The 15,276-nt window shown below is 38.8% G+C and overlaps 1 protein-coding gene across 1 annotated transcript; it reads right to left on the bottom strand.

Annotated features, from left to right (window-relative positions):
• Positions 1–8,275: 8,275 nt before the first annotated feature.
• LOC104452857 (beta-ureidopropionase) lies at positions 8,276–12,613 on the bottom strand. Its single transcript, XM_010067346.3, is given in 7 exon segments — positions 8,276–8,709; positions 8,712–8,772; positions 8,902–9,126; positions 9,215–9,442; positions 9,543–9,731; positions 10,961–11,068; positions 12,342–12,613. Coding segments are annotated over 7 exon segments (1,260 nt in total). The 5' UTR covers positions 12,489–12,613; the 3' UTR covers positions 8,276–8,407.
• Positions 12,614–15,276: the final 2,663 nt, after the last annotated feature.

Here is a 15,276-nt window from a genome sequence, read left to right as displayed (position 1 = left end):
TCGATATTTTAAACTATATGATTCTTATTGATGAAACTTCACAGTTATACACAAATTATGAATATTTTATTGTGTCTATTTCAAATTAAAATAAATAAATATTTATTCAGGCTCTTTCATGTTTCCTACCAAAACTAGAATTGGACTTGTAGTAGAATACCTAAAGAAACTCCATATCAAAAACCTAAGCAAACTTGACATTGCTCTGAATTACAATAGTATATATAGATGCACTGAATACTATATTTCTCATTCAACTCTTTGCATCTATTATTCAGTCATCAAATTGCAATTACCCACGACAAGATGGATTTCACAACGAGGAAGGCCAGTAGCGCGAAGAGCAGCTACATTGTTTGCGAAGAGTGTGCAGAGGAGAGGGAAAGGGACGAGGGACCATCAGCCTTTCACTGCTGCCCGTGCGATCCGGTGGTGGTCGGGTTCAGGACCAAGGCGGGTCCAATCTCCCGCCCGTCGAAGTCTCAAGGTGGCACATCCAATCAGGTGAAGGACGTTGAATTGAGAACCAAGGCGGGTCCAACCTCCCGCCCGTCGGAGTCTCAATGTGGCACATCCGATCAGGTGAAGGCCGTTCAATTGAGGACCAGGGCGGGTCTAATCTCCCTCCCGTCAGAGTCTCAATGTGGCACATCCGATCAGGTGAAGGTCGTTGCATTGAGGACCGAGGCAGGTCCGATTTCCCGCCCGTCGCCGATAAAGCCCAATCCGAGTCCGAGTGCAGCGGAAAGAACTGGTTGGACCCCGTGGGATTGGTCATGCCTATGTGTCCATGCTCGTCTGGGTATGCCAACATGTGGCTGCTACAATCGCCCGAGAAACAGTGTCATGAGCATCAGGAAACCTTACTAAAACTCCCTTACTAGACGATGTGGCGGTCTTATATTGGATGTCGAAACGAGTGCGACCCATGCATTGAATAATCAACGCCTGATAAAAGACCGTCATGTTATTTCATTGAAGGATTTCCCAAGATGTCTAGCATTCCTCATAGTTCGTGATATATATGATGTATAGGTTAGGAATATTGATTTCTGTAGGAGGCACGTGGTCCTTTTTATTTGTGAGTTTTTATTGGTCAGACTTGAGTTTTTCCGATTAGTTACTAATATTCTATGTTCTCCTTTTTTTTTTTTTTTTTTTTTGGCATATATTTAATATATATAGATCATGCTTTTTGTGGTTGGAAACGTTATGGGAATTTAATCAAGTCCATAATCATGAAAAAAGAAAACGCAAAACTATGTCGTGTTATTAGAATGTCAATCTATTTAAGTTCTAAGATATGAATGACATTTGATCTTGTCAAAAGTGCTGTTTATATCTAACGAAATTTTAAAAATTTCCCTCTCTATGTAGGTAGCTTTTGGTTTTGATTAGCTCTGTAAACTCTCATTCTCTCTGGTACGCTTTACAAGCTAGTAAGCTGCAAGTGTATTCAAACCACTATAAAAGAAAAAAACAAAGAATAGGAAGAAAGGTGTTGCTAATGATTATACAAGGAAATATATAGTTCTCCGAAACACGCACAAGAAGGAAAATTGCTCCAACCGTAAATTCTCTCTAATTTGATAAACAAAATATCACAAAAAAATTATAAACTATAACCATTGTGACATCAATTCCCCAAAACCTTTTTTGCATCACAAAAAGTCCTAAATATGTACCACTAGCACAAAATTATCCTCCAGTATAGTTTCATCCAAAACAAAACAAATTTGAGGTATTGGTGATACCAAAAAAAAAATAAGATATTAGTTCACAATAGACAAAACTTAAGTTTTTTGGTTGATTTTTTCAGATCCACATAAACTCCATTTGTCTGTCGGTGTCCATGAAAGCTGTCGGTCAAATTGTTAATGGCATTTTTGAATGAAACTGTGACTAAAGGTGTTGAGTCCTTGGTATAATTTTGGAGATTTTCGTGATAGGAAAAAAGTTTAGAGTGTTAATGTCACGGTGGATATAATTAAGGGTTTTTAGTGGTGCTCTCTCTATTTGGTAACTTAAAGGCGCTGAACACTAATTCCTCGACAAAATCTATCTCGCAATTTGTAACATCGAAGCCTGTCAAGCTTAATCAACATTGACAATACGACCATAGAGTTATATTCTCTGGGTTGTCCTTGCTGGTTTAGGCAATGGATTTCACGAGTACATAATTCATTCATGTCAGCCAACAAAATTAGCATGGAGGTAAGTTTATTCACCTCCTTTCACTGTACATTTGATTTCATGTATTTAATGAAAAATCTAGACTTAGCCTAGAGGTCTTAGAACACAGACTCGATAGATAGTACATCCATCAAGCATTCATCCTCGGGACAACATTTTCCAAATTGCACAACACCTCTCTCCTTCTTACCAAACCAAGCATGATGTACCCAATGGCGCAACATCATGTGATCAGTAGATAGTACATCCATCGCAGTTTAGAAGCTACAGGTTAGCAGGTCCAATATGTTTTAAAGGCAAACACGTACATTCGACCTTTTCTTTTACTGTTAATGCAAAATATAATCCAGAATCAGGAAAAAAAAACAGTGTAAACAACAACGGATTAAGAACAGTTAGAACTCATAATCACTCGCCTAGAATCGAAGCTTCATTTGGATAAATCTGGGTCAACAATCGTGGATTTGGTGAGGAACCAAGACAGATATAACCGCGTACATATAACCCTAAAATTTTACCCATTTCGATTTCATCAACTCAGAAGGAGAGCAAAGCGGCACCATTGTGGTCCACGAAAGAAAGGGAAGGACTTTTTTTTTTTTTTCAATATCACTTAAGTCACATTGATGCCGTATTAGCTCCATTTCCATTCCGTCGTCCACGTCAGTGATCGTGTAAGACTTTTAATAGTGCTTTCTAATGGAATCATAACAAAGAATAAATGGACCACACGAATATAAGTTCGGACATTTTTTTTGTCTTAAAAAAAATTGGGATAACTACGAGGGGTGAACGAGTTCAAATTCCATACAAGTTCCACATGAAACCTAAAATCTATCCGTTGGAATATGTTCATTATTTTTTGGAATCTGGAGCCTACTACATACACCTTGGAACCTATCTTATTACGGGTTCATGCACCTCACGAGGTATTGATTCCTTCGACGATAGGATTTGCACCCATGATATTTTATACCAAAAACAAGCATGCTACCAAGTTGCATAAAAAAATTTCCATTAATGAAAGATGTAAATCCATTGGAAAATCAAAACTACGCATGTCGGATGAAATGGTTGTTGCTATCTGCTCCAATAACGAATCATTGGTTTAAGTTTAACTGAATAACCAAATAAAATAGATAGACTTTTCTCTTCATCTCAGGTCGATGGATCGTCTCGATTGGAAGATTCCCTATATGGATAATACACATTCTAGTTGACCGAGCCTAATTCTAATTGATTTGTTCTGAAGCAAAGATATCCACGGAACGGTTCGTACTATTCAGATATTCACGACCAAGAAGTACTTGTATTCTCTTTTGGATCTTCGTCCCTTTCAATCAGTCTACATTTGTATATCCAAGTTATCTTACCACTTTTTTTTTTTTTTTTTCAATTCTCATGTAACATTGATTCCTTTGAAAGCACCCTCATGTAAAACGGTTAGTTAGTGAGTTTTTAATCATAAATAAGCAATCAAGAGAAATAGAAAGTAAGTCAAGTTCCCCAATAACAGTAAGTGCAAAATAGGAAAAATTTCCCTATTCGATATATCTGTTTTGCTTGGGGTTTTGAGATTTCTTTCCAAAATAAGAATCAAGACGGGACATCAAACATTTCCTATGCAGTGAGTGGACAGTGTTCTCATTGCTTGAACTCTATCCCATCAATTCTCAGTCGTCAAGTCGCAAGATCGTCGGCAAAGATGGCCCTCGCCATGATGACTCGCGAACAGATGGTGCGTCACGCTGACATGCTGAAGCAAACAGGAAGGAGACGCGACGGTTTGGAGGGCATCAAGAAGGGAATCGACGTGAAGAAGAAGAGGGTGCTGGGGTGGCGGAAGGCAGGCTACGTGCTTCTTCACAATGAGTGCGAGGCCGAGAGGGAAAGAGATGATGGATTAGGGTTCCATAGTTGCGCTCGCAACAATCCGGTGACAGTCGGGTTCAGGACCAAGGCAGGTCCGATCGCCTGCCGGCCGGAGGAAACGCCCTACCAGGATTCTGCTGTAGAAGAAGAACGGGTTGGACTCCGTGGAGTCAGCAATGACCATGTGTCCATGTGTCCATGTGTCCATGCACGGCTCTGGATTTTCCATCATTGCTGAAATATAGCATGGGGTTCGGACGTAGAAATATGATTCTCGTAGCATTGAGTCTGTATAGTTGGTCGGATTTGAGTTTCCTCATACAAATTTTCTTCGGTCATTGCTTTATTGTCGTTAATTTCTATGTGCATATCACATCAATGTATGAATCTACTACTATTTTAACGTGATGTTGTATATAGAATTTGAATGATGCACAGCTGTATTAGTATTAAATCTAAGTCATGACACTTCCACTACATGTTAAAGGGAATATAAATCAATATACAATCATATTGTGTTAAGATCTCTATTAAAATATGTCTCGAATTTAAATACATTACACAATCCGATGCAAAATGAATTGCATTTTAGCCCGGTACATTTTAAGTTCACAAGCTGAATCTCAGAATACAAAAATCTTCCGTGGTGAAGTTGTGATTGAGAACGTAAGTTGTTCCATGTTGAAGTCGGATGGGTGTGGTATCTACACGGTGTAGTACCAAAATGTGTTGGACTTCGACCATGATAGAGGACCAGGAAAGCAAATTGTACTGTCAGAGAGAGAAGAAATTTAAAGATATGGAGATCTTTGGATCTTGTTAGATTTGGTTCACATGGGCTTAGTATGAATATTATAATTTGGGGTTTTCTTGTCGTGGTGCGAACGGGCGATTTCTACGTGAGTGCCGTGTGGGTTTTCAATTCTAAGATATGTCCGTAGGTGCCGGATGCTTGGCCATGGGTTCGTCCATCTCTTTTTTTAGAATTTAAGTATTTTTAACTGATTAAATTTTGTGATAAAATTTATTAATTCCTCTATGAGATTGAAAGATTACTACGCTAGAAATTGTGAGACTAAACATTGCGTGAATTATTATGTATAATTGAGACTTGAGAAATACTAAAAGTGTTTGAGTGACTCGAATTTAGTATGCTTGTAATATTTAATTTATCGTTTGATTTAAAGAGAAATTTGTTCCTACTCTCCCCGTGGACATAAATCACTATAATCGAACGAACAACACGAATTTAGCATCCGATCCATATTATTTGATCACGTGCCTTCGCATTAACCTCCCCAAACTAAAAGTGTTATGATTATAAAAAAATAACTTTTTAGATCAATCGGACAAAAAGTATGGAGCAACCATCAAATCATGTGATTGTAAATTGAAAAGATAAGAATAACCAGAGGTACGTGACACGTCATACGTAGGGACGTCAAGAACATGCAAACCGACATGGAAATTTCGCGTCTATTTCCGATTAGGGTTTTGCGAGAACCAATCCGGCATCTCAATGGTTGGATTCGATATGCCCCCCGACGATCGTCCACCATAAATAGCCACCTTCCTCGCCCTCCGCTCTCCCCACCATTCCCTTCCTCTCCCTCTCCTCCCTTCCCTCGGCTCAGCCTTCTGCTCAGTCTACTCATCATCCCCTTCCCCTCCCTCTCCTCGCTTCCCCAGCTCAGCGATTCAGCAATTGCTGGATACGCATCTTCGACTTTGCGCCGATTCGGCATTTGAGGTTCTGCTCGATAGCGAGTTCGTATCTTCGACTTTGCGCTTTGAGGCGAGTTCTTTGATCCAGATATCAAGATCTGCGAAACCCCTGTACACCTTAGCCAGTTCTTTGATCCCCGAAACGTCGATCCGGATCGCAAGATCTATGAACAAGATCTCAAGATCTATGAAACACCTTGAAACATTGATCCAGATCTCATGATCTGTGAACAAGATCCATCTTTGAACAAGATCTCAAGATTTATGAAACACCTTGAAACTTTTAACCCAGATCTCGTCTTAAGATCTGTGAACGAGATCTCAAGATGTATGAAACACCTTGAAACTCTGATCCAGATCGTAAGATCTGCGAACAAGATCTCATCGCAAGATCTGTAAGAAAGATCTCAAGATGTATGAAACACCTTGAAACTCTGATCCAGATCTCATCGTAAGATCTGTGAAACACCTTAGCGAGTTCTTTGATCCAGATTGCAAGATCTGCGAACAAGATCTCAACATCTGCAAAACACCTTCAAACACCTTAGGGAGTTCTTTGATCCAGAATTCAAGATCTGTGAAACACCTCAAACTCGAGATCTCAGGATCTGTGAAACTCCTTGGCGAGTTTTTCGATTCGGATCTCGGGTTGGTGAAGCTCCGAACTCCCGATCCAGAATCTCGAATCGGTGAAACTCGAGATCTGTGAAACACTTTTTTTTAGCGAGTTCTTTGATTCAGATCTTGGATTGGCTCGGATCGGTGAAACTTTCACTTTTGGAACAAAAAAATAACAATAAAAAAAAAAAAAAAAAAAAGAAAGCACCCTTCCACTTGAGAGTGAGAAAGGCAAGCACGCTGCCACTTTTCGAAAAGAAAAAGAAAAAGAAAGCACACTCCCATTCGAGAGAAAGAGACTAGTTCTTTGACTCAGATGGAAGAGACAGAGATATTTCTCCATATTCGAAAATACGTAAAAAACCTTTTAATATAATCGGCAGAGAAGTGAAACTGTAAATATAATTTTTTATTCCTTCCCATAAAAAATAAGAAGTATTTCCTACTTTTCAGATTTTTTTTTTAAAAGTAGGATTTATTCATGTTCTATCTTTCCCCAAAACTAGAGTTAAACTCATAATCGAACACCTAAAGAGATTACACTAAATGTAGACTTGAGATCGCACTAAAATATAACGGTATATATAGATATATCAAATACTACTAGTTCCTGCTCAACTTTGTAATTATTATTCAGTCATCAAATAGCAAAAACCTTTTCTGACCAAAAATTAAATTGTTTTGAATGCCTACAGCAAGATGGATTTTGGAACGACGACCACGGACAACGAGGGGGAAAGTCGTGTCATAGTGCTCAGGCAACTGCAAGAAGATTCGAACATGCCAAAGAGCTGCGAGTCTCGTGGCGAATCCAGCGTCGATGGGAAGGATGCTAGCGCAAAGAGCAGCTACATCGTTTGCGAAGAGTGCGCAGAGGAGACGGAAAGAGGCCAGGGCCCATCGGCCTTTCACTGTTGCCCATGCGATTCGGAGGTGGTCGAGTTCAGGACCACGGCGGGCCCAGTCTCCCGCCCGTCGCCGAAAATGTCCAACTAGAGTTTCACAGATTGGTCATGCCATCGTGCATATGCTCGTCCTGGTAGGCCAACATGTAATTGGAATTGAGAAATCTTGCTAAGACTCTCTGCATAGACCACGTGGGTGTCTTTTATTGGATGTCGAAACAAGTGTACATCATGTATTGAATAATCGACACCCGATAAAAGATCGTCATGTGATTTCGTTGGAGGATTAGTATAATTTCCTCAAATGTCTAGTATTTCTCATAGTTTGAGATGTATCTGATGTACAGTCTAGGAATGTTAATTCCTGTAAGATGCGTGGTCCCTTCTAGTTGAAGTTTCTATTGGTCAGATTTGAGTTTCTCAAATAATTTCTATGGTCTTCTCTTTTTTTTTTTGCATATATCACACCAAGATCGTGCTTTTTGTGATTCGAAACTTTATGTGAATGTGAAATGTTGTGGGAATATAATTAAGTCCACCATAGTGAAATTGAAAGACAAAACCATGCCATGTCATTCAAATGTCAATCTATTGATTTTAAAGTTTTGAGACATGAATGACACTATCTTGTCAATGGTTCTGTTTAGATCTAAGAAAATTTTAAAAAATTTCACTCTTTCCGTAGGTAGCTTTTTGCTCTAAAAAAGCTTAGCAAACTCTCTGGGTTGTCCTTTTTCCTTGACCAAACCCAATTTGCAATTTGTAACATCGAAGCCTGTCAAGCTTAATCAACATTGACAATACGGACAGAGTTAAACTCCCTGGGTTGTCCTTAGTTTAGGCAATGAATTTCGCAAGTACATAATTTAGTTATAATAGTTCATGCACAGGTGAATACACCAGTTGAAAGCAAGTTCATTTGAATGATCCAAGTTCCCTTCGGATTCATTTTAATGCAAGAGTGATCTGAAAGAGAAGATTATTGAATTATCCATTTCCAATTCCCATATGTACAGACATCACGTGTGCCGAAGGTCCAGACATTGTTTTGATAAAGTCATCCCCGAATATACAGAGTATTGTGAATCAAGAACTTAATAGGACTTCTTTTGCAGCAAGGGATCAGATATGACCTGGGGTTCAAACTCCGGCTTCAAGTACTGAGCAAGGATATCGGCATAGAGCTCGTACCGAGCAGTCATCCTGAACCCCCACTTGTCTTTCAGCTGCCTGCAGAGGTTGAGATCCATGTCTGAGACCAGCAATCCATCTCTGTGACGGGACAGTGATGGTGTGCAGGAGGCATCTGGGGCTGAAAAGTGACTGGATCCATAGAAGTGCCCAAAATCTGCGTGCTGTGGCTTCCCATCACCTGATGTGAACGGATTGGGAATGTTTCTGTTCCTACCCGGTTAATTGATCCGACAAAATAACTGTTGGCAATGGCAGCATTTCGCGCCTGTAAATTGAATTTACATGAACAAAGTTAGGTTAACTGAGGCGACAAATTATCAACAAATCACAATGACCAATATAAGTTCATAGCACAGGTTCAATAAATCAAGCATAAGTAGGGTTTTGCAAGTACCTCAATTGGCCACATGGGTTCGCTAAGTTCACCAACAGTTGCAGAAGGGTTGAACACAATCTCAGCACCATTCAAGCCAAACGCTAACCAATTCAGAGGATGGTGCCTCCCATAACATATATTGACAGCGATCTTTCCATAAGCAGTCTCAAACACAGGATGGCCAGTATTTCCTTCCATATAGTATGTGCTTTCATTGAAATCTCCAACTCTGGGGATGTGGTTCTGCCAAGTGTACCATTATCAAGTTTTTCAATATGACAAGTCAAAATGGGATGCATCAAACATAGGGGTCTGCAACATTTACACTTACCTTTCGATGCTTGCCTATAATATTGCCATGATTGCCTATAATAACGGCAGTATTCCAGATCGTCTCCCCATGATTTACATCCCTCTCAAGGATAGGATTAACAATGACCATGTTATATTTTTTCGCTAGATCCTGAAGAAACCTTGTTGATTCCCCATCAACAGGCTCTGCAAACTCACACCACCTCTTCTCTCTTGTACAAAAGGCAAATGGCATTGTCCATGCTTCCTAAATTAAAATTATTTAGTTCAGTAACTGAACTTCAGTCTTTCAAGTCAAAAAGGAGAAACCAAAAAATGTATAGCCCAAGTTTCGGGGTGTGACTAACCTGCAAGCATAATATGTTCACTCCTGAAGCACCTGCAGCATCTATCATTGGTTTTACTTTCTGATGAATAGCCCTTTTTTGATCCAGAAAGGGAGCAGTCGTGGGAAGAACTATAGAGTTTTGAATAAGCCCAACTCTGACAACTCGTGGTTCTCTTAATACTTCCTTGTCTGCTGTAAAGCGAAATGCCTGAAAGAAATTCGGAATAAATTAATAAGAAAGACTCCACAAAACTGGTTGGAATGAATGAAAATCAAAGGATCCTCAAGAAATGCAGGAAGCAAGGCAATGGCTTTCAATATAAGTTAGCAACTACCAAATAGCGACTGCCACAAGAATATGTACGAGTATTTCTTAGCTTCCATGATAGCAAGTTTAATTAACCAGAATAATTTGACTACCTCAGACTTTGCATGTTTCTCTATTCTGTTGGTTCACCAACTCCACAGAATCCCACCATGGTACAAGACTATTCTCACACCTTCCATCTCATGGAAAAACTCAGAACCAAGAATCCGTGCTAAAACAGATTACAGAAGAGCTTATTTCCAGGACAATTCTCTTCAAGACCTCCGTAGTGATAAGGTCTCAATATTGCTAAAGGGCATCTGGACCAGACATTTGCAGTTCATTGCTTTTAAACAAATATATATACAGTTAGGACCATATATATAAATCCCAGACATGATATTATTCGGTCTGTGCTCTTTTATCTATCACATACGTGAAAGACTACTGAGTAATAAATAGAAACTCCCTATGCACCTTTGCAAAGAGAACAAGAAGCAAACATTGGAAGATCTTTGCTCATGTTCCTCAGAAAACTTCCAAACACTTGCTGGCCTAAACTCCCATTTGCAGACCCAAGAAATGCTGAAGGAACTTGCCTCATAGGCTATTGTGGTGACCTTGGATTTAGGCAATCATAAATTGAGTGTTTGTCGAGTGGAGTTAACCAACTTTGTCTTCCATGGTTGCGAAAAAGACAAAGGCATTTGAAACTGATTGCGCTAGATACTTTCAGTTTTCAGATGACCTGACTATTTCTTTCCATCTTCTTTTTATATGCTAGCTCATGGAGTAGACAAGTTCACCAGAAAGAATTCAGTCCTTTCAGGTGTTCAGGCATCTCACCCATGACAAGCAAGTATTTCATTTTTCCAGTAAATAATTCCCCCTATGTGCACACTCCATATGCTCGGAGTGGGAATCAGCTGAGAAGACAACTTTCATACTATCTAGAAAACTGTTTTACATAAGGAACCCATTTGATTTTTAGCGATTCCTTATCAAATTCCAACTAAATGGTATTGGAAAACGCATGAAACAGTGCAGCCTAGTGTGATCAGGACTCTTAGCAACAGCATTTAAATTGCCACTACCAATAAGCAGCACAAAAACATCAAACACTGGTTCACCTGTATGTCAAAATCACATTCAGATGAGAGAGCTTTTGCAGAATCTGCCAGAGGAACAACTTCAAGAGTCCTTCCACAATTCAATCCTATAAGTAAACGACTGACTTCCTGAAATCAATATCATAATGGTTAGCAACAAAGTCAGATTGTATCACAATTAAATGACATGCTTTGAACTTTTGACATTTTAGGAAGAAGAAAGGCATCGATAGAACTCCTGGTAATTTTCATATATAATTTGATTTCGCAGAGAAGACAGAGATGATATGTAAAGAAACATCAAAGAGATGACATTCTCCTGTTGACAGAATTGGTTAAAATCGTCACTATTGTCCTCTCCAACCTCCAAAAGAATGTCACTCCAAACTTCCTCTTTAACATGCTCAAGCACGCACAGTGTAGTGAAAAAAGTCTTCAACACACTGGCAAGAAAGCCTTTCTCAAATGGCATACATAAAAATAGCAACCATGAATTGTGGAACATCAGTAATGAATTCCTTTGGTCTCTAGCTAAAAGCAAATTCTCAATAAGAAAAAACTAAGGGCCACAAACCATTCATGGAAATGCCAATTGCCGAGTCACTCAAGCTTTCTCGACAAATATATTCATGGCCAGTCGATCCATGTCAATCTAAATTCCATTTGGACTTAATATTATTCGATCTGCCCTAACTTCCTGTAATGAGAATTTTTATCTGTTTATTCTTACTCTTTCTATTTTTTTTTTTTTTTTCTTTTGTGCTTAAAAATGGACAGTCAAAGAATTCGAGAGACCACAACCGTTACAATGTTGAAGAGTACAATCCCAAAGATCCACCTTTCAAACAGAAGTCCAACTCCTATTTGACTTGACTACTAAATCGTACGTCTACATATGCAGGCCCAACATTCTTCCAGATCAACTAAAGATCAACATTCATCTAAGGTCCTTAAGCACAGCAAAGCCGATCCAGCTCGTGCAACACCAGCTTAATTGGAAAGAGCCAGTAAAGACACGAAGTAAACAGAGCAGAATATTTACTATCCGACAAAATCTTTGCGCGATTCATTTCAACAAAATTATAATAATCCTTCTCCATGCACCTATTGCTTTCCTGATTAGAATCATCAAGCTTACAGAAAGGTACTAGCGTCAGAATATCTTCCCAGAAAACCAGAACTTCGTCGAATCGACTTCAATTCCGCAATCACTCGGGTCAAAAATCCAATCTAAGAAAGGCGGTAACAATCGGATCACCGGCAAGCGAGGATCCGAACCGACCCGAGACATCTCGGGTCGAACGGCACCGACCCTCGTCTCCCCCACTCAACATGTTAAACCAGGTTATGAAATCGCAGTTTCAGATGAGGAGACGAGATTGCAAACGAGAAAACAGGGAACCTGAAAGACTTCGGGGCGGAGATTGTCGCGGAGGAGGCGGTCGAGGGACTCGTATCCGCAAACCGAGCCGTCGCGCACGGCGGCGGCGGCGGCGGCGGCGGCGGCGGCGGCCTCCTCTTTAGCTTGTCCGTTATGGGTCGTGTCCATGGCTGTGGAGCTCGCCGGTCAAGCCCGGGCAGATAGAGAGAGAGAGAGAGATTACGGAGGCGTGGGGGGGTGGAATTTGAAAAGAGATGGAGCGAGAGAGCGCGTGCGTCATTAGTCAAATGATGATTCCAGGAATCATTTCGGAGAGTCGCGACGAAATGATTTCCAGCGAAGATGACGAGCTGCTCAGCAGTTGCGCACGTGGACTCCATCTCATGAAATAAAACAGGTTTTTTTTTTTCCCTCTCTCTCTCTCTTAGATCAATACTAAAATAAATCCCCCAAACCATCACACATATAACAAATTTATAGATTCGCCAGTTTTTATTATATATTTTCATCAAATTGCTGAGTTTGATAACATATAATAATTGACGGGTGTACTACTTTGAGATTTTACGTTTTATTTGTCACGTGTGTATCGATTTGTAGTCATTCGTATTATAAATCTAATTTAACATAAATTAATGGAGGGTGAGAGTAGTTTGGGAGTTTTGATGGTTAAAAAATTAATTTTGACTAAATTTGTTATAAGTATGTAGGTTTGGGGTTTTTAGTAGTCAAAAAATTAATTTGGAATAAATTCGTCGCAAATTTATCTAGTTTAGGATTTTTTGTTTTATTAATTCAGGAGAAAAAAAAGGAGGAAAGGGTGGCCTGATCAGTTGGCTTGTGTCAACCGTGTTTTTAATAAGTGATGTAAATTATAATTTGGCAAAATTATTGGCTTGTGTGTTCAGTGAATTCAATCAAAATAAAATCGAAGATTGATTTTTATCCTTCGAGAAATTAGACGATGTTGTGCACGCGTATATTCATTATTATTCTACTTTAATGGCAGTCTCTCCTAAGTTCTGTCGAACGGGTAATACAATAATTGTATTTTAAAATGGTATTTTGTTTGAATTTAACGCCTTTTCCTCTAAATTTTGGACTATCAGGTTTGCCGCTCACAAAGAATACGCATTTTCCTCCAATTAAAAAAAAAAAAAAAAAAAGGGCCTTGACACTCAACTACAATCTCTTACTGCCTGAAAGAAGATATTTGGAAGTGCATTGGCAGGTTACATTTTATGGAACGATTCTATGTTTAGTACTTTTTTTTTTTGGGGTCAGACTATGTTTATGGTAAATGTTTTTATATGGTTATTGTGACAACTTTTTCCAAAAACCTTGCGAATCACTTCAATATACCTAGCATGATATGATTTTATGAGTTGACACTTAAGTAACACTTCTGAAAAAAGATGTACAAATTATAGTTACACTTATTGAGGATTATAAACTTTTTTAAACCTTTGTATTATATATTAAAAGATTCTATGCATAAATCCGCACATAATAGGGGAATTTTACTGGTCATTAGAAATGTACTTATAATTAGATGATTTTGAATCTGTACATATCTACGGATGTCTGAATTGTTTTGCATAAAAAATCCACAGATCTGATCATGGACTATTGTGGGCAGGTAAATATTCTATTTGTCTTTGTTTTGGCATGAAACACGAGTCCCTATCAGATTTGATCAAAGCATTGATGATTGATATTACAAATATTTATAACTAGCACTTTTGTATGCACATGGCACATACTGTGCATTGTCCAATACTAGAACAATATGTCACAAATGAACATCAACAACAGAACTAGCATTATCTTTAATTTGGAATTTACTTTCTTTAGATTTGCCTAATCTTGTTTCACATGTTTCAATTGTGCTTTGATTGCAGCGTCTATCAAACAACCATCATCCTCATTATGGGTCAATGTTAGTTCTTGTTTGACATTGCTATGATGAAAACTTGTGTCTACACTCTTTGTTGATTAACTAGTTTCCGCATCAACCCAAATGAAAAAAAAAAAAAAAGTATTTGTGGGAAATTTGATTCTAAAGAAAAAATGGCCATTTAAAAAGAAACTTATTAATGAAATTATTTGACAACTACTCGAATATAAGAAGAATTTGTCACAATAGATGGCAACTTATTATCACCTTTTTGTTGGACCTAAAAATTGGTTAGAAATCCATTTCATTTAATGATATTTCATTTAATTAGATACCACATATCATTAAATGAAAATGATAGTCTTTCTCCTCTACATACCTTTCTAGTGATCAACTCATTCAACAACTTGTATGAATTTTTTAGTATATAAAGGTGTTGCACTAAGGTCATTGGCGAGCTAGGTTTGGTGCTAGCAGATGTCATCTAAAGTCATGTGAAACTAGCATTGTGACCCCAATGGGCAACTCGGGTCGCGCTTCCCCAGGCCTCATTACCCAGGGTTGTGTGACCTTGGTAATGGTTGCTTAGGCTGTGACACTTGAGGTTGGGTGACTCGGGCAACTATTACACGACTTTGCTAACCCTTTGCTACCTTCTCGCCAACCCTTTAGTGGCTTGATCAAGCCTTGCTAGCCACCCCCTCTGGTTGCCCTCTATAGTAATGAGGGACATGATTAAAAACTTATAGAATTGGTAATTGTAGTTTTGAAAGAAGAAAACTAGTTTTAATATTTGGCCAAAAATTGGTGAAGCTAGTGCCTACTAGTATTGGGTTTTCAACTTTTCCAAGACTAGTATTTGGCTGAAAGCACTTCGGAAAAATTTGCCAAACACCCTAGCATTTTCTCAAAGGGTTTTCAAAAGTCTAATTGGAAAAGTTGAACCAAACACATCCTACAAGTAACGAGGAACAAAATTGGAAAATTAAAGAATTGGCGATGGTAGTTTAGGAAGAATAAAGCTAGTTTCAACATTTGGCAATGCTAGTCCCCACTAGC

Source organism: Eucalyptus grandis, chromosome 7 (genome assembly GCF_016545825.1).
Source record: "Eucalyptus grandis isolate ANBG69807.140 chromosome 7, ASM1654582v1, whole genome shotgun sequence".
Taxonomy (NCBI): domain Eukaryota; kingdom Viridiplantae; phylum Streptophyta; class Magnoliopsida; order Myrtales; family Myrtaceae; genus Eucalyptus; species Eucalyptus grandis.
This window is presented reverse-complemented; position numbering and strand designations above follow the sequence as displayed.